This window comes from Acanthochromis polyacanthus, chromosome 5 (assembly GCF_021347895.1).
Source record: "Acanthochromis polyacanthus isolate Apoly-LR-REF ecotype Palm Island chromosome 5, KAUST_Apoly_ChrSc, whole genome shotgun sequence".
NCBI classification, from domain to species: Eukaryota; Metazoa; Chordata; class Actinopteri; family Pomacentridae; genus Acanthochromis; species Acanthochromis polyacanthus.
The window spans coordinates 18,871,037-18,889,357 of record NC_067117.1 but is presented as its reverse complement, the minus strand read 5'-3'; the positions used below and the strand labels follow the sequence as shown (position 1 = coordinate 18,889,357).

General features: G+C 41.7%; 1 protein-coding gene across 1 annotated transcript in view; it reads left to right on the top strand.

The window, feature by feature from the left end:
• Positions 1-17,807, top strand: part of LOC110956129 (calmodulin-binding transcription activator 1-like) — a 54,748-nt gene extending 36,941 nt beyond the window's left edge. Inside the window, 15 exon segments of the mRNA XM_022201439.2 lie at positions 1-721; positions 724-1,025; positions 2,231-2,357; positions 3,539-3,673; positions 7,346-7,497; positions 8,061-8,245; positions 8,328-8,406; positions 8,490-8,757; positions 9,686-10,206; positions 10,459-10,607; positions 10,707-10,956; positions 11,308-11,376; positions 12,232-12,377; positions 12,466-12,537; positions 13,217-17,807. The exon segment at positions 1-721 is cut by the window's left edge and continues 833 nt beyond it. Coding sequence (XP_022057131.2) covers positions 1-721; positions 724-1,025; positions 2,231-2,357; positions 3,539-3,673; positions 7,346-7,497; positions 8,061-8,245; positions 8,328-8,406; positions 8,490-8,757; positions 9,686-10,206; positions 10,459-10,607; positions 10,707-10,956; positions 11,308-11,376; positions 12,232-12,377; positions 12,466-12,537; positions 13,217-13,292 — 3,252 coding nt within the window. The 3' untranslated portion in view covers positions 13,293-17,807.
• The last annotated feature ends 514 nt before the right edge of the window (positions 17,808-18,321 follow it).

The following is an 18,321-nucleotide window of genomic DNA, read 5'->3' as shown; positions in this document are numbered from 1 at the left end:
CCGCTGGCCACTCAGAGCAGCTATGTGGGAGAAGGAACCGGACTCAGCCCCAGCACCACCCTGGAGCAGATGGACTTCAGCGCTGTAATGTCATCAGCTTGTGTCCCTAGTCTCACCCAGCCTGCACACCACCCTTCCCCCAGCCTCTTCCTCCAAGCCTCCCCCCAGACAAGCCAGCCCTCTCAGCTGCAGACCAATGGTACTGAGGCAGCCCAGGAATCCGGCGATGCCCAGGCATACATCGGCCTGCCCACAGTGCCAACAGACTCTACGGTCACCAATGGAGACCCACATACACACCTCCACCAAACCACCACAGACCAGCAGGCCCTGTGTGCAAGGAACGGACAAGGAACGGCAGTGGGCTCTTTTCCCCTGACACCACAGGATGCCACCATTGACCAGTCAGGCAATAGGGGACATCAAGAGGTTGCAGGGTTAGAGAAGCCTCCTGAGAATGGAGGAGAATTACTGCTGAAGGCAGGGGATCCTCATGAGACCTATACAAGTGTTGACACTGAACACTACCTCCAGCCAACGGATGAAAATGGAGGAGGAGAGGAAGGAGGAGGAGGTGGCGGGGGACGGGGAGGGGAAAACGAGATTCTCTGCAATGGTGTGAGCTTGTCAGGGGGCAGCAGTTCAGTGGGGGCCAGTCCTCAGTCAATAGCTGCTGGTGCAAACATTGAGGGGGCGCTCTACAGCTCTCAGCAAGGTGGGGGGTGACGGCTACAACAGCTGGGGCAGGAACAGCCATCAGTCTGGAAGGCTTTGAGGCTTCATTTGGAAGCCAGTTCTCTGATCTCATCAATGATTTCATCTCGGTTGAGGGGTCTGGTGGTGGGGTGGGGGCAGCGGTCACTGGGGTTCTGATGACCCAGGAGGGGGCAGCAGGAGAGGAGCAGGGCACAGGAACAGGCCACATGCAGGGCTCTGAGGTGGAGCAGGGAGCTCTGGGACTCCTCCAGGAGACTGGGAGGCTGTTTGGTGTGACAGACTACTCCCCAGAGTGGTCTTATCCAGAGGTTAGTAAACCCAACTTGATTGATATTATTTATTCATCATTGTTCCCTGCAGGAAAATTAGGCCTTTCACCACATGATTGACTGTAGCTTGTACTGATGTTAAACACTGAAATCACACTCAACACAATTTGTACCGCCAGCTTGGTTGTGTGGTCATTAGGGAGTCAGAATAATTCAGACTCAGCTGATGGGACTTTGATGAAATTTCAAGACTTTCCTGATTCCCCTGGGTGGCCTCATTAATTTACCCATGTACCACTTCTAATATCTCAGACACCAGCTATGTCACTGAGTTGCGATGAAACTTGTGGAAACATTACGTCTTACCACTATCTTGTTGAAAAACAGTGATTTGCTGACATTTGTTTTCACAATTAGGGGCCACAATTGTCACAGGGAACATGTGTTAACTAAATTCGGCCAGTATTTTTGCGCAGCTTTCTTCCAGGATCATAAATATTACATCATTTCAGCTTTAAGTTTCTTAAAAGAAGTTTTTTTTTCTCCTCAGTCTCTGAGGATGATGACATAATTTTTTAGAATGATCTTAAAAGGGGAGCTACAGATGGTAGAAAACAGAAAAACCTTGAAAATGTAACCATTTCTAACTTCATAACTCTTTCACTCACAGAGGGACATAATCTTTCTTGTGCATTATAATATATCCGACTACAGGAGGGAACCAGTGGCAATGTGATTCAGGCAGTTCAAATTACTTTGTTCTACTTGGATGTCAGGAGCAGCACAGCCTCTAGGGGCTGCTGCTGCTCCTTCTAGACTCATGAATTAGTCATTAACAAAATAATAGTGACTTTGTAAATGAAGCAGGTTATTATATGTATTAGTTAAGGTTTATATAACAGAAAGCAAATATTTGGAGCACCGTGTCTCGTAGGTATGTTTTAGTCACAGATGAATTTGTGATATGTGGTAGAAAGACATTTACACACGCACACACACACAGGAACACAGGCACACACATACGCTAGTTACTGACACACACACAGATATCTTCATAAACCTGAAATGTTTCAAATGTATCATCCTGGCATGACAACATTGCAGTTTGCATGCAATATCGTGTCTCATTTTCAAAGAATCTTCTATTCATCAGCTACATCTAAACTAATATATGCAGTTTCCTGTGCAAAAAGTAAAGCTATGTTGTGAGATATTAGACTGAAGTGTCTGTTTATGTGCCGCAGGGTGGAGTGAAGGTGTTGATCACAGGTCCGTGGTTGGAGTCAAGCAGTGAATACAGCTGTCTCTTCGACCACATCAGTGTCCCCGCTGCCCTCATCCAGCCCGGGGTGCTGCGCTGCTACTGCCCAGGTAACACCTGTGTTCCTGTACACCTTCTTATTTTAAAACTTTATTTGCACTAAGCATCCACGCTACTTCAGCATTTAGGACTGCTAAAGTGGAGACACTACTGATCCCCTTTTAGTTTGAAAACTTCACAGTTAAATTTTAGTCAGGACTCCAGAAATGGAAATGATGATTCAGGTGTCCATACTCACTTGGAGATTGAATCTTATTAGTCTCTGCATGTCCTTCCTGTCACATGACCCTTTTCCCTGCGAAAACAAAGGCATCAGCTTTGACTGCCAGTGCTTAATTAATCAATTAATAATAAATTGCAGGCTTCACTAGCAGCTGGTGGTTGCACTTTATCTTGGTAGTAGTACTTATACATGCTGGAGGCAAGCTTTTTTTAGTGACTCCCAATATATGTTTTCCACTGCCATGACCACCAGTATGTGTTTTTAGTAAGCTGATTATCAGCTCCAATATTCAATATTTTTCCAGCAATCTGTGTCATTGTTTTTTTTAGAACATTTTTTAATTAAATTAGTTGTTTTAATGCACTGCTTTGGCTCCGATGCAGCTGCTTTCTTTTATCTGCAGTCACCACTTTGTGGTCTTTAGCAATGTTGCACCAATTTCCCTATATGACTGGTTATGTGTCACAACTAACAGCCTATTTTGACACTGAAGGATAAATGTTGAAATGTTCTCTTTAATTAAACAGATGTAAATATCAGTAAACAAAACTTGGCACCATGCCTTCCAAACACTGTGACAAAGTTTTGGGTTGGAATTCTAATAATAATATATCTAGTGTATAACAGAGAAACAGAGAAAGATCATTTTCACCTAAAAACGCTATTTTAAAAGTATTAATGTGGTTGTAGCCTCATACATCATACACTTTTCTTTTCTGGAAAATGCAGTCCTATTTATATGAGAAGATAAGAGCAATACTTAAAGAACACTGTGAGTAAGAACACCACTTGACAGATACACAGTGCACATAATTTTGCTTAAAAATGTTTAGAATGTGCAGTAATGATAAGATTCTCTTGCAGAAGCAATTCTAGACTTTCAGAGTATGTAATGCGGATAACATAACTGATGTCATTTTATGACGTCTGCCTTCACCAAGTGCAGATTAATGTAGTGCACTGCACACATAGTCTCTGTTACTGACTCTCATCATGATGTGTTTCCAGCCCATGACACAGGACTGGTGATGCTGCAGGTGGCTATGGGCGGTGAGGTCATCTCTTCATCGGTGGTGTTTGAATACAAGGCACGAGACCTTCCTGCCCTGCCGTCTTCTCAGCACGACTGGCTGTCACTGGATGGTGAGAGCAGTTATTTGACAATCACTTACGGTTACACTCATCCTGTTATCATGTGTTAATTACTCAGTCAGGAACATGAACCAACATGACATTTAACTGCCTCCTGCTGCGACTATTGAATGTGAGCCTGAAATTATGTAACAAAAGTATGCTTGCAATGTTTGTTGTGTTGTAACTCTGAGAAAACCTGTTGATATGTGTCTGCAGCCACAGTTGCCCTAGTGTTGTGTTCATGCTACTTCTGCTCGGCTTAAGTGCTTTCTCGTGCCTGCAAGAAGCTTTTTCTCTGACTGCATTCAGCTCTTAAACAACTCTTCAAAAGGTGTAAACATCTACCTTTATTTTTCATTTTTGCTATCTGGCTCATTGGAGTTTTACTGTTTTGCTTTATAGATTTGTTTAGTGCACACTCATTCATGACGAGGTCCACTGTGAGTGTGTGCTCAGCTCATCGTGTTAGAGCAGTGGATGTTGTTCTTGTGTGAGTTATCAAATTAAAACCACGCTGTGAGATGTTAGAGGACAATTAAACGTTCTTGGCTCCGGGGGATGAGGATTGGCTGCAAATGTCCGCACAGCTTCTGCGTACAAATATATCTCCTGGTGCAGTTGCAGCTCGGAAACACGCGGGTTTCCTCGGCTGAGGCATGTCCTGGGTTTACTCTCGTGTTCGCCCCCGTCTCTCTCTGCGTTGCGCAATGCGGCAATGCGGCTCTCCAGTCACAGCAGGACTGGCTGTTTGTGCTGGAATATGAAGGGCAAGGACACCGTGGCACAATCGCTGTCCGTTTGACAGTGAAAACGTCGTGGCACCGCTGGTATACTGTGCAGCCTATATATAGGCGCTGTGTTTGACTTTGGACGTGCGCTCTGCTCGGTTTATCGCACAAGCTCTCCTTTGTTTGGCCTCAAACGTGCGATCAGAAGAGGCTCAGAGGAGAGAAAAAAAATAGAGATGAATGATTATGATCTGCACATCTCTTTGACACACGATCCAATTTAGCTTGTGTGCAGTCTGGTTGTGTCGATGACGACCGAGTCTCCTGCAGCTCAAAGTCTGGCGGGCGGATTTGAAGCGCTGCGCTCTCAGACACAACGTGGAGACTCTCTCCTCTCTCTCCCCCCTCCTTTCTCTCTCTCGTCCTCCCTCCCTCCTTCTCTCTCTGCACTTAGTTGTGTTTTGCACGGTTGGAGTAGCAATGTGTGAGCCGCACACTTCAAACTAACGGGGTTTGAACAGAAGCAGGAACAGGAACAAAGAGAGCAGCAGATAGAGAGGCAGACTCGCTGTTTTGGGTTCGTAGCCGATTTGATTTTAAAGCGATAGTAACTCCAACAACGCGCTCCTACATTTGGTCTGTGTTGTTCTGTAGCTGGGTTAAGTTTTTTTTTGTGTCGTGTTGCCGTAGATGGACATCAATGTGTCTGTTTAATTTAATATCTGTGAAGCCTCAGCTACTTTTTTGTCCTGTCAAAATATTTGTAGTAGCTCCATGTGATGCGCACCGCCTCTGTCGATTTCAGACAAAGGGATGCCACAAGTCATCACGTTGTTTGCGCGCTGATGGATGGTTGAACTGAAAGACACAGTCGAGAGGCTTGATTGTGGTTGCAGAGCTGCTGATTGAGCTTGTTCTAGTGTTTCTGGGGTTTTTTTCTGGTTGAGCTTCCCAGTTTCAGCACCAGCAGCAGCAGACAGAGACACTGAACTCTGGCACTACAAATTAAAGACGGCTGGTGACTCCTGCAGAGGCCTGATAACAACAGAACCATAGAGACAAGTGGGGATGCTCATCAAGCTTCAGTACATGTGTCTAGACTCAGTGTTGTACATTTTTGCACGTGTTTAGATGTTTGCTTTTGAAATTTCTTTGTTTGAGGCACAATTTCCCCACTAATTCTGAAGCACACACGAGTTTGAATGAATTTAAGTAATTGCAGAACTACTGATCTGCAAATAAAAGAGAAAAAAGTCTGAAAAAGCAGTGAAGTTTGAGTTTTATGTAAATCTGCACCTGCTATTTAGCAATGAAGTCATTACTTTAAAGTGTGCCAACTGTGAGCTGTTTTATTTATTTATTTAGACAACTTAAATCATCACTAGTTAAATTGAAGAATCAATATTAGGAAAGCAACTGCTGATTAAAATGAAACGCAGTGTGGCACTGTTCATTGTTGCTAACAAGCTTAAAAGTTTGTTTCACTGGTTGCTGTTTTTTAAGAAATGAAAATTGAAATTGCAGTCACGTGTTATCAACATTTGTGACTTTAACTGTGTTGTGACTGATGAATAGTCATTTTATGTGAGGACAAAAAAATTAAACGCAGTGGAAAAACTGTGTCAAAGTCCAAAGCTGACCAGTAAATCTGCAGGTTTTTAGCTCATCAGTGCATGATTGTTAAACAGACAAACTTTAAAAAGCAGCTGAATTGCAGTCAAGAAGTGTAAAATAATCTGTAATCTATAAGCCTTCAAGGGAAGTTGTAATGTTACCAGAACACTTGTGCATTTTCTTACTGTCAGTTATAGACTATTTACTTAATTAAGAGAGTCAGTGATGGTTTATAAAGTAATGAATTGCACTTAGACTATATATAATCATATGATTAAAAACAGTAAGTCAGTCAACAATTATGATGTTTATTATTTTACAGACAGAGGAATTCATCCACGTTTATTTGCACTGTTAATTTTCCAGTGTTATTTTTTTCCATTTTCATAGTCTCCATTCTTGTGTATGATGTGTAAATTAATGAAATGTGCAAGGACATGAAGATGAATATTTCAAATTCAAGAACTGATTTGTCAGTTAAGAAGGGTAATTAGATGAAAATTTCATCCCTACTTAATTGCTTAATTTCAATTATTTTTTTGCAAACTACCAAATAATATCATAATGTATTAATTTATTTCAATTAGTCACAAAATAACACAGCAGCAGATGCCAGCCTCTCTAGTATTCTCCCCACTTGTTATTAATATTTGTGGGTGTCGTGTAACCAAAAATGTTCATCTCTTGCCTTTTTGTGCGTCTGTGTGTGTTCATGTTTCTGTATTTGTATGTGTTGTGTTTGCATTTGCAGGTGAAGACAGGTGCTTCTTTTGTGTTGGGCTGCTATAATAGTGGAGTGTTTTGCTCTGTCGTGAGCTGAACTGTTTTACTATGAAACTGAGGGCAGTGGGAGGAGCATGAATCTCTGTGTCACAGCTGTGGCTCCGCCCCCTATGCTCAGTTTGTGTGCTGCAGACAGCAGAAAGAAAAATAGGAGTGAAATAAGAGGAGAGAAAAATAGAGAGAGTGAGTGAGAGAGCAGCAGGTGGGATGACATAATGTGCACTGCAGCAAACTGCAGCAGCACTGAAACAAAGGGTCACAATCACATACAGCCGTACGGAGACAGACCTACATTCGTCACTAGTTGTGTACTTTTTCACACACGCTCACAAGCACATCCACACACTTTGCGTGTTTCCCTACTTTCCTTTGTTAGTCAGTGGATTTATTGGATTTCAGCTGTGATTTGCTCTCCAGTATTGAGCCCCTCAGATGAGCTTCTTTTTTTAAGCCTCTCTAAGTAGGATTTACTGAAACATTACGCTGATTTGCTTAAATGCATCGAAGAGCGAGCCAGTGCTCACAGTTTTACGTGTCCCCACCTTCATTTCTGTAGATACTCAATTCAGGATGTCAATCTTGGAGCGTCTGGAGCAGATGGAACAGAGGATGGCTGAGATAACCAATCAGAACCCTCGGTCAGAAGCCATGGCAACCAAGGGCGGAGGAGTGGAGGGAGGAGGAGGAGCTACTGATCAGCAGTCTCAAGTAAATCAGTAATTCTGATGATGTGAATGTGTGTCGGTTGGGCAGCTCAGCTAAACAACATAAAATTAAAAGAAATTGTTTAAACTCAATTAAAATTGAGTTTGAATCACTGAGATTTAATTTGAAGATTGTATAACATTAATTTATTGATTTAAAACCCAAGAGTAGAGCACTTCTCAACAGTTTTTTGGTATCTTGAAAGAAATAACCCAAAAACTTACAGGAGCTGCACAGCAACTTGTACAGCATAATGCAATCACTGAATCAAGTCTGTCTGTTTTGCTAGTTTTCTAATATTAGTAAACTTGCTGATCCTTCAAAATTAAGCCTCTCAAAGGCAGCATATGTTTCAAGACTGTTGTAGCAAAGGTTCTCCAAGATGTCAGACTTTTCTTTGTACAGTGAAATTTTCTGACACCTTGGTATACTTTTTCAATACCCAAACATGCAGTACATTCAAATGAATGAGAACCCGTCTCAAAACTTTTGACAGGGGGTGTAAACCTGTTAACAGAGATTGCCCAAGATTACCTGGTCTGTCCTCTTCTTTCACAATCTTTTAGATCTCTACCGATCAGGGTTCGTTCGAAGGTCGTGTGGTGGTGGTGTGTGAGAAGATGATGTCTCAGCCATGCTGGGCTTCTTCTAATCAGCTCGTCCACAGTAAGAATTCCAGAGGAATGACCTTACTGCATCTGGCTGCAGCTCAGGGCTATGCAGGGCTCATTCAGACACTTATTCGCTGGCGGTGAGTACAACATAAATGCGACAAACCATTGTCGAGGTACAGACTCCGACAGTAATCTCACTTCTGCCATTTTCCTCTGCAGTACAAAGCATGCTGACAGTATTGACCTTGAACTGGAAGTGGATCCTCTCAATGTAGACCACTTCTCCTGCACTCCACTGGTGAGTGATCAATACTTTCACGTGTGTGCGTCTTTCTGTCCATTCCTGTGTACGTGAAGTTTGTTTTCTTTGCACCTCCACAGATGTGGGCATGTGCTCTGGGCCATACTGATGCAGCATTGGTGCTTTACCAGTGGGACCCGAGAGCCCTGGCTATTCCTGATTCACTGGGACGCTTGCCACTGAACATAGCCCGATCCCGAGGCCACACTCGATTGGCTGAGCTCTTAGAGCAGCTGCAACAGAGTCCTCAAACTCAGGGCCAGCCTGTGGACGCTTGGATGGACAGATGGAGAGGAGAGTCACAGACCAGCGGAATAAGCAACAACCCCACTCCTAACTCAAACTCAGGTGCAGAACTGTACTATTTTGTGGTTTACTGGGTAAAAAGGTCAGTTCACCCAAAGCAGAGTTCCTCCTTATCCTCAGGGTTTGTATCTAGGCAGGTTTTCAGTTGTATTTAAGGTCATTTAAATTACTTCTCTTAGATTTCTACCAGTAACCTATTTCTATTGAAGTGTATGGAATTTAATTGTGACACTTAAAATAGTTTTATGAATAGTTTAGTTAGTTTAACTTGACAGGTAGCTGTGCTTAGGTAAAAAATAAATATCCACCTACTGGCATGTCTTGTTAATTAGTATATTATACAGTGTTTGTTTAAAGATAAATCCAAAATGATTATATTATATTATATTATATTATATTATATTATATTATATTATATTATATTATATTATATTATATTATATTATATTATAGTGATGCACCTTTTTGGCCAAAGATAGTACCCATCTGAAGTCTCTACTTGCCTGGACATTGTTCCAGGAAAATAAATCTTTTGGCACCTAACCCCATATAACCTCCTAAAAACTTGTTTCTACACAAGTTTCTGTACAGATTGTATAAAAAATGTATAATGTGTTATAGAGGGAGCTTTAAAGGCCAGCTTATTTTGTTGCCTTTAGACAGTTTTCAGCTGAGCAAAGCTCACAGGCTGCTGGCTTTGCTGGCCAGGCCCGAGAATGCCTTCAAGCTTATTGTCAAACTCTGGTAAAGAAAGCAAATAAGTATATATCCTAAAGTTTTATTCTGACAGTAACCACTTGTACAGGATAATTCACAGATCTCTCTGTTGTCAGTCTGAAATAAAAAAATATCACCAGTAATCTGTATTTCTAGGTAAGGGAGGATTTGGGACCAACATATCCAGTGCAGTTTGAATCAATGTTGCCATTGTTGGACTTGTTGTTATTTTCCATCATCTTTGTTTCTTCAGAGCTGAGGAGACCCAGGGCAGAGAGCCAGCCAGAAAACCAGAACCAGAGCTGGAGCCAAACAGGACACAGAGCCCCACAGGGAACCCAGGGAGATCAAGGAGGTCCACCCCCAGCCAAGAGACTGAAGCCCAGCCCCGACACCCAGCAACAGCTAGCTAACTCAAACCCTGGCACCAATCCTCTCCACTCCTCTCCCAGTCCTAATCCTCAGCGTTCTCTCCTCTCCAAGACCCTACAAACTCAACCCTCCAACCTCAGCTGTCAGAACGTACCTCTTGCCAGCTCCAGCCCCAGCCGGCCTCTACTCCCCAATGCCCCATTCTCCCACCTGCAGGCCAGGATAGGGGAGTCTGGTGGGGGCACCAGGTGGAGTCTGAGACAGACTCTGGGGCAGCGTAGCTTAGCCAGGAGGATTCTGGGAAAAGAACGACTGGCCATCCACCTGCGCCAAAGGGTGCTGTCTGACAGGGGAGAAGAGACAGAGCTGCTGACCTACCAGGATAACACAGAGGACCTGCAGGTATGGGGAGCACATTGTCAGGGGCAGTTAATACAAACACTTGTAATGTAGCAATTGGGGCTAAGGGAAACATTTGTTTTTAACTTTCCCATGTATAAGTGTAACCATTGAGGTAGTCGTTCCATTACGTTTTTAGTACATAATACTGAGTATTGTCAGCAAAGGTCTGAAAAAAGACAAAATTAAAGACAATCTAAATGGTAGTGGGTATATATATGTGTTCAAGTAGCACCTCCTTTGCATGTGTTGCAGATGGACATTACAATGCTAGCTGATCACATCATGGAGGCTTCAACCGGTAGGCTGAAGCAGGAAGCGATGGAGACTGAAGTCGACTCTGGGAAGGTGGGAATCAGCAGTGATGTCAGGTTGCTCTCTAGTTACCTTGGTGAGGTAGAAAGGTGGGTCGAATAATTCTAAAAGTCTCCACATTACTTTACTTAACACATTAATTTTTTCTTACTCTAATAATTTTGCTTGGCTGGCTGCTATTTCTCCAGGTTTCTAAAGTCAAAGCCTCCGACTCCTAGCCCCAAACCAAACTCTCTCTCAGGGCCGGAGGATGAGCAGAGTCCTCAGGCTAAACAAGCTCTATCCTCGCCCCTTGAGTGGAACTCCTTCCTCCGCGCAGCTATGAAAGAGGAGAGGTTGAAAACGGACTCCTCCTCCTGTCTAGCCATGACTGAGGCCGAGCAGGGAGAACTGTATGAGACCATCAGGCATGCTCTGCACTCCCTCAGAAAACACAAGGCAAGTATAAAAGGCATTTCAAGCATTGGTATGCATTATTCTACAATTCTACAATTTCATTTAGCAGACGCTTTTGTCCAAAGTGACATACAACACAAGCAAGAATTCAGACATAAGGAAAGACCTTTAGTAAGTGCAAAAAGTGCTTCAAGTGTGATTGGTCAAAGGTATTGCCATCAAGTTGCAGAAGAATTGCCCCCCCGCTCTGCTGAGCTACCTACAACATGAGTCATTTTATGTTCCTGTATTGTTCTCTTGCATAATCCAGAATTATTTGAAAAAGCTCATTATAGCAACAAACCATTTTACATATACAATATTAGGACTAACGCTTACTTTCTATTACTCCAGGGTGCCATTCAGGAACAACGCAAAGAGATTGCAGCAGTGATTCAGCGCTGCTATAAAAGATACAAGCAGGTAAGTTTTAGCAACATACAGCTAGCATCAGTCCACTTACCCACTATGTCAGGAGGCCTGAGAGTTTAGTACTTAAATAGATATCCAGAAATCACATCATTAGTTGGTGTGCTCCTTTAATAAGTTTAGACTGAAGTGGCATAAAACTGTAGAATTTTGATTCTTTGTCTATTTGTTAAGTGACCAACTGATTTCAGTCCACTGAAAACCTAAATGCAGCTTGTTCATATTCTGTAATACTTGTCTAATTTTTTTTTAAATCTTTCTCAGCTTCAGTGTATTAATCTGTAGTGCAAACATATGACTTAATGCCATGTGTTCTATTCATTTCAGAAAGCTTCATTCTCAACAGAGTAAATTTTAAGATGACCGATTACAACCATTCAGTGACAAAATTATTCTGTGTGAGCTGTAGTGAGCCTGTGGGTCTTGATGTGATACTGCAGAGGAACTTTTATAACAGCAAAAGTGATTGTCTGGTCACTTCAAAATGTGCTTTGACAAGATTCACAAGCTACTTTGTCAGATTCTGACTTTTTTTCTACTCAAAATGACGAAAATATCTAGTTTAGGCTGAGATAATATATTCACAGTTACATACTGTAAACTTACTTAAGAAACCCTGAAGCATAAGCTTAATATGCATGTTTGCTGTCAGTTTAGTAATCTAAAGTTATTACATTTTTCAGTATCAAGCTTATCTGATTGGTTTTGATTTTTTTTTTTTTAAATCTGAAATAGCATTTTAAATTTTAAATTGAAACGATGATACCTGTGTATCCAGAAATCAATATTACAACAGTAGGTTGGTTGTGCCACCAAAAGGCTTCACAATGTTGCTGTCTTCTCTCCCAGTATGCACTTTATAAGAGGATGACCCTGGCAGCCATCCTGATCCAGAGTCGTTTCCGGAGTTTCCATGAACAGAGGAAGTTCCAGCAGAGTCGTAGAGCAGCGGTCCTCATCCAGCAATACTACCGCTCCTACAGACACTCCCTCAGGTACTTCACAAACACACACACAAACACACAGACTCACAGGGATTAATTAGGTCGTAAAGATTTCTTACACCCATGTCTTTGCTTACAGCAGCCTCCTAACTAAAAAACAGAACCAGGCTGCTCGCAAGATCCTGAGGTTCCTGCTCCGATGCCGCCACAGGTGAGGCATAAAACTCTAACACACTCTCAAACGCAACGGCACACACATCCAAGGGCTTATACACATGACACAGCCCACTGCCACGCATGCGCACTACTCTGGTGCTAATAGTTGGTGTTGTTTTACTGTTCCTGTGAAGCCCCTTGATGGACCATAGGCCTCTGAAGCGGGTGAGTCGTCTCTCCCTCTCTCCTCTCTCTCCCTCTCTCCCGGTGGCTGATGCCTGTTTGCATGTCAGCGGAGGGAGGGGGAGAGGAGATCCTGGATTGTCATCCTTCCCTCTCGCTCTCTCTCTCTCTCTTCTTCCCTCCCAACCTCCTTGTCTCTTTCTCTGTCTCTCTCCGAGGACTGCCGAATGATGTCAGTACTTGTGCATGACTGACACATAGATAGAGGAGCGATTCTTGCATATGGTCTTCCTGGGGGCATGTTCTGACTGTCATCACTAGGGGACTTTAAGTGTCTTGCTTGGCCTGCCTTTTTTTGTGCCTTGATGGGTGGGGAGGATAACAGGATGGTGAGTGTGTGTGCTGGATGGGGGTTGTTGAAAAAGTTTTCCTGTTGCTCTGAGTATGGCCTTTGGATATAAATGTGGAATAAAACACAATGACATTCAGTTACACACACACTCACACAAATCTCTGATTGTGTCTCTAATATGCATCTGGTTTTCCTTCAGGGCCAGAGAGCAGAGAAAGGCCAGGGGTCCTGAGAGCCCACCACCAGGCCCCGCACACAGCCCCCTCAGCCTGTGAGCAATCTATACACCCTTCCCCCTCCATCTTCTCCTTTTTCTTTCTCCTCTGTTCCATCCCTCCCCTTCCTTTTCCATTTCCCAACCCTTACCCTGCCATCTTCTTTCCTCCTCCCCTCCTTTTCCCTTACCCTTTCTCCCCTCTTCCCTCATAAGGGAAAAAAACTCCTTCCAGACAGACTGAGGACAGGATAGGTGTCCATCATGGCAGCTCAGACAGACAGACTGCTGGGCAGAGCCCAGGGACCTGGCTCTGCCCACAGCACTGATCCTCCTCCACAGTTTCACTGGGAGGCCATCACATTAACCTCATGGCATTCTTTGCACTCTTCATGGGTATGTTTCTTTGCAAGAACAAGTCGACGAGTCAAACAAGAAAGCGAGGAAGCGCCTGACGATGACGTCCTACTATTCATGGCAGCAGCTGGATGTGCTAAAAGGCTCCTGTGATGAACAGCTGGCTCAAGAGAAAGGCTACTTTGACATGCAGAAAATACACGAAACCTGTTGTGTTTTGTATCCAAACAGAGATCCATGAAAGAATAAGAAAACATAAACCAAAAAACTCACTTCTATGTTGCATTTGCATGCAAGGTTTTTTCGCTTATTCCTCCTCTCCATCATCCTGAAGAGCTACAGTGGCAATTCATTCTGCAGATTCAGTATATCACAACATCACCAACCACTCTGTCTCACAGGCTTATAAACCTAATAATCAGTCACCCAATCAAAAGGGGAGGAACTGCACTTGAATGTAAGAGGGGCATTGTTAGATAAAGGGATGGGGTCTGAATAACGATGTCTTAATTTGTTACATGGACTTTGTATGGAGTCGTTCTCAGAGGCAGCACTTTGCTCGCCTGCCGTGGTGTGTCCGTGTTTGTTCAATTCAATGCATGTGTTTGAGCTACGAGCTCCTGCATGCTTGCCAAACTGCTTTAGTGTTGTTTCTTTTGTATTTCTATGTGTAATTGTGTCTCACTTACGTCCTCATCAACTTATCCTTGCCCTGTGTAATGTGAACTGTGTAAGGACAAATGACTTATTTTGGGTGCTTTTTTTACTTTATTTATTTAAGGGTCTGATTATTTATTTAATTGGCTCAAGAGTGGTTCAGCTTGAGACTGGTTTCCCCCCTCCCTCCCCCGTGTGATAAAATATGACATGTTCCAATGGTTAAATGTCTCTGTTAGTTTGTTCTTTGCGTGAACCTCTAAATCCTAACTGTGGTTTTGAGGAGAGAGTCACATACCATTGCCTTGACTTCTTCTTGACTCTGAGAGGTCTCTATGCTTGCTCTGTACAGGACATGGGTCCTATACCTGCCCCTATACAGGGCATTGGTCCCCATATTAGCCCGTACGGGCGATCAAATCCATATTTTGGACTATTGCATATTCCTGTATATAAACTGACGAGGTAAGGGGATACGAGGACCCTGAAACTTTTTCATAAGAGGACTGTATTTAAGATTATAAATTATTTTACTCCCATAATGAGAACTTAAGACAGAGACCTGGGTACACAGGATGGCTGTATTGCTTGTAAATAATGTAGATATTACAAACGGAGTAATGTGCATGAGATTTAAGACAAAGAAACAGCAAAAAGAACATGTTAGTGGCTATGGACTGTGAGAGGATTTTAACTGCTTCACTTTAAGAGTATCCAGTATAAGTGTTACTGAAAAGAACATTTTGTTAAAGCATGCAACTGAAAAATCTAATGTTAGAATTATAAGTGGGAAAACAAAGTTAGCTGAAACAATGATCTTTCAGACAAAACATTTACACTTTGTGCTTTTGTTTCTTGGCTAGCAAAAATTAAACCCTTTTTGCCAGTAGTGCCAATTATTATGAATGCTATTTTGCCTAACAATATGTTACGTTGGGGAAAGCAACACCCAAAAGATATCAGTAAGATCCACAGAGGCAACACACACAGACAATAAACAGTAGAAGAGATCTAGTACTAGTTCAGTCGTAGACCTACAAGTTCCGATGTTTGTCTGAGGCAGATATAGATGATGATGATGATGATGATGATGATGATGGTGATGGTGATGATGCAAGTATGAAAATGATACTAATGGTGATGATCACTATGATCATTTAAATGTGAATGCAATGACTGATGATCCAAAAAGGGAAGAGGGCGCTACATTCTTTACAATGTGGTTGTGCTTCAGCAACATACTAGCTTTTATTAAGACCATTATTCACACCTACAGCAGATCCAGCCTGGCCTCCAGTCAAAGCTTTCCATCTTCAAACAGAATGTCTCCTTCCCACTTTTTACATATCATTTGATTGATTTTTCTTTTCTCCTCATTGTCACTGCCATACTTATACGACATGTACTTTAGACTTCTGGAAAGCTCTGTTTAGAAAGTGCCTGCTCAATAACAGAAAAGTGCAAACTAATATCAGGAAATATCTATTGTATGTCCTCCAAAAGGTTTCCAGTTACCTGTTTATTTTCCTAAATTGTGTGTTAAAAATGAACTTGACAGTGTTAAACTTGATCTGAGTCTAAGTTAGAAGCTCTAATTTGTCAGTGGTATGAATGAATGCTCATGGCCATGACTGATGCTGTGTGTTGCTTTATGAGACAAACCAGTAATTACAGTATCACTGTACGCCCCACTTTTGTGTGCATTTCGCAGTATTAGTGGAAGAAAACCATTGAATTCAGCTTCTGTGTATGAAAGGCACTGTCACAAGTCTATTCACCTCCCTGCTGTCGCTGTTGGGAGGAAGATGTGTTTTCTTTCATGCACTCTCTTTGTCTGTCTTTCCCTTAGGGAAAAAAAAAGTATTTGCAGCATTAAACAAAAGCATAACTGGGCAGTTTTTTTAGAGGACAAAAAAAACCTTCATGCACACTTCATTTCTTCGTCTTTCTCTGTCACTCACTGTCTGACGCGGCTGTGCACGCACACACATAAATGCATAAATACACAAACACAAATGTACATATTCAGACACACACAAAAGGCGGCCACACTCTTTCTCTCTGTGCTTATGTCTTTGGGAACAATGAAATCTCTCCCTTAGATTTTACTCAGGGTTGAAGAACAGGGAGATTGTATGTGAGGTGTAATGACGGCTTGCACAGAGATGTACTACTGGTGACTGTGTACATTTGAGTATGTGTATTGTGTGTATATATATATTTGTGTCTCTTAGGAATACTCCAATTGATTATGTACTACTCAGTATTTTACACTGTTCTTGATCTTTTTAATATTCCAGTCTTATTTTGTAAAGCAGCAAATGTGATCTGTTTGCTTTATCCAAACTGTATCTTGCATCAATTTTTCTACCAGAAAAAACATCTAAAGATCCCTTATTTTATATCTTGAGTAAATATAAATGAAATTCAAAAGCAGTAATGAGAGAGAAAATCTATTTATACCCTTGCTCTTGTCTTAAATGCACAAGAATCTTAATATGAGCAATTCTTAGATAATGCAAAAATAAGTAACAGCCCCATATCACCTAAAAAGATTAAAAGAGATGCCAGATTTAAAAACTTAGAACTGAAACAAATCTGATGTGTGTGCCACTCTTTTTCTTAATTTTCATCATACTGAGAGACAGCCACGGTTATGACGGTGCTGTCAGGAGCATTCATGCTACAGTATCACTTAAACCTCTTCTTAAACTGCCCCTCCTCTCGCATCAGCACAATTAAAGAACACTGCTTTGAACTCCTTTATATATATATATATATATATATATATATATATATTGTGTACACACACACACACACACACACACACACAGAAAGGCACATTGACACACAGCAACATCCGAACGCTTGCGCTTGTCCACTCAGACAGGACCCACACGGAACCAAACACACAGACAGAATGCAGAAAATCCATCGATATGTTCATGTTTTTGGAGAGGATGGTGACTGTAAAAAGAATATGTAGTGTAGAAAAAAGTAAATATAAAATAAAGAAATGTTGCCATAGTAGACAGCTGGTAGACATGCGCAGAGACGGCCTCTGTTCTCATAAGTCCGCCTAGTAATGAATGGTATAACCTTTCAGGCCTTGTTTTGAGAGGGCGTGGCCAAACACCACATTGCATGCTAGAATGGTAGACCCTTATAGATACTCTATGGCTAGACCTCTCCTTGCCTCTCCTCTCCTCTTCTTTCACCCTGTCTTCTCTCTCTCTCTCTCCCTCTCTCCCTCTCTCTCTCTCTCTCTCTCTCTCTCTCTCATCTCCTGCTGTATTCCCACCCTGCCTGCTGTTGTGTTCTCCATGCCTATCTCAGTCTCTCATTCCTCTTTTTTTGTAGCCTAGTTTTTACTTTTTTGTTTTACAAACATGCATGCACAAGCATCACTAAATTGTTGATGTTTTTAAAAAGAATATTTTGTTGCTGAGGCCATGCAAAGTGTTTTGAATATTGCCCTTATATGTGGAAAATGTCTTCTGAATGCTTTACATAATTTCTGCTGTAAAATGAAATCAGAATAAAAAGAAAATTTGCACTTTAACTTATTTTCTGTCTGATATTTATTTCTCCTCTGGGATCTAAGAAATATTATTTTAGGTGTTATGTACTTAATTTTTAGTTTTTACATTATTTTTTTAAACTGCATTGTTCCAGTCTAAAAGTAGGTAGGAGACTTGAAATTCTGACCTCAAGGTGAAGAAAGTTTTTGTTATCAAGCCATTTTCATTGACATGAACTAACCAAGAAAATTAAGTTTAAATAACATGCTATACTGAGTTGATACAACATGTCAAATCCATCAAAAATAGTTCTAGCCACTTAGTAGAATAGTTTGAATACTGCAAATTAATTTAGCTAGTAGGCTTGGGACAAAAGTCATTGCTAAAATACATTTTTAATTTTTTTTTGTTCAAACTATTGGATAACCTTCCATATGAAAAGCTTGTATCTGTATATTGTGGACTACCAAAATCTTACATCAATATACCTCAAATCTTTTAATCAGGTTTACCCTAAAGGACAAACTACTAGATATAAAAATGTAGAAAACTGTG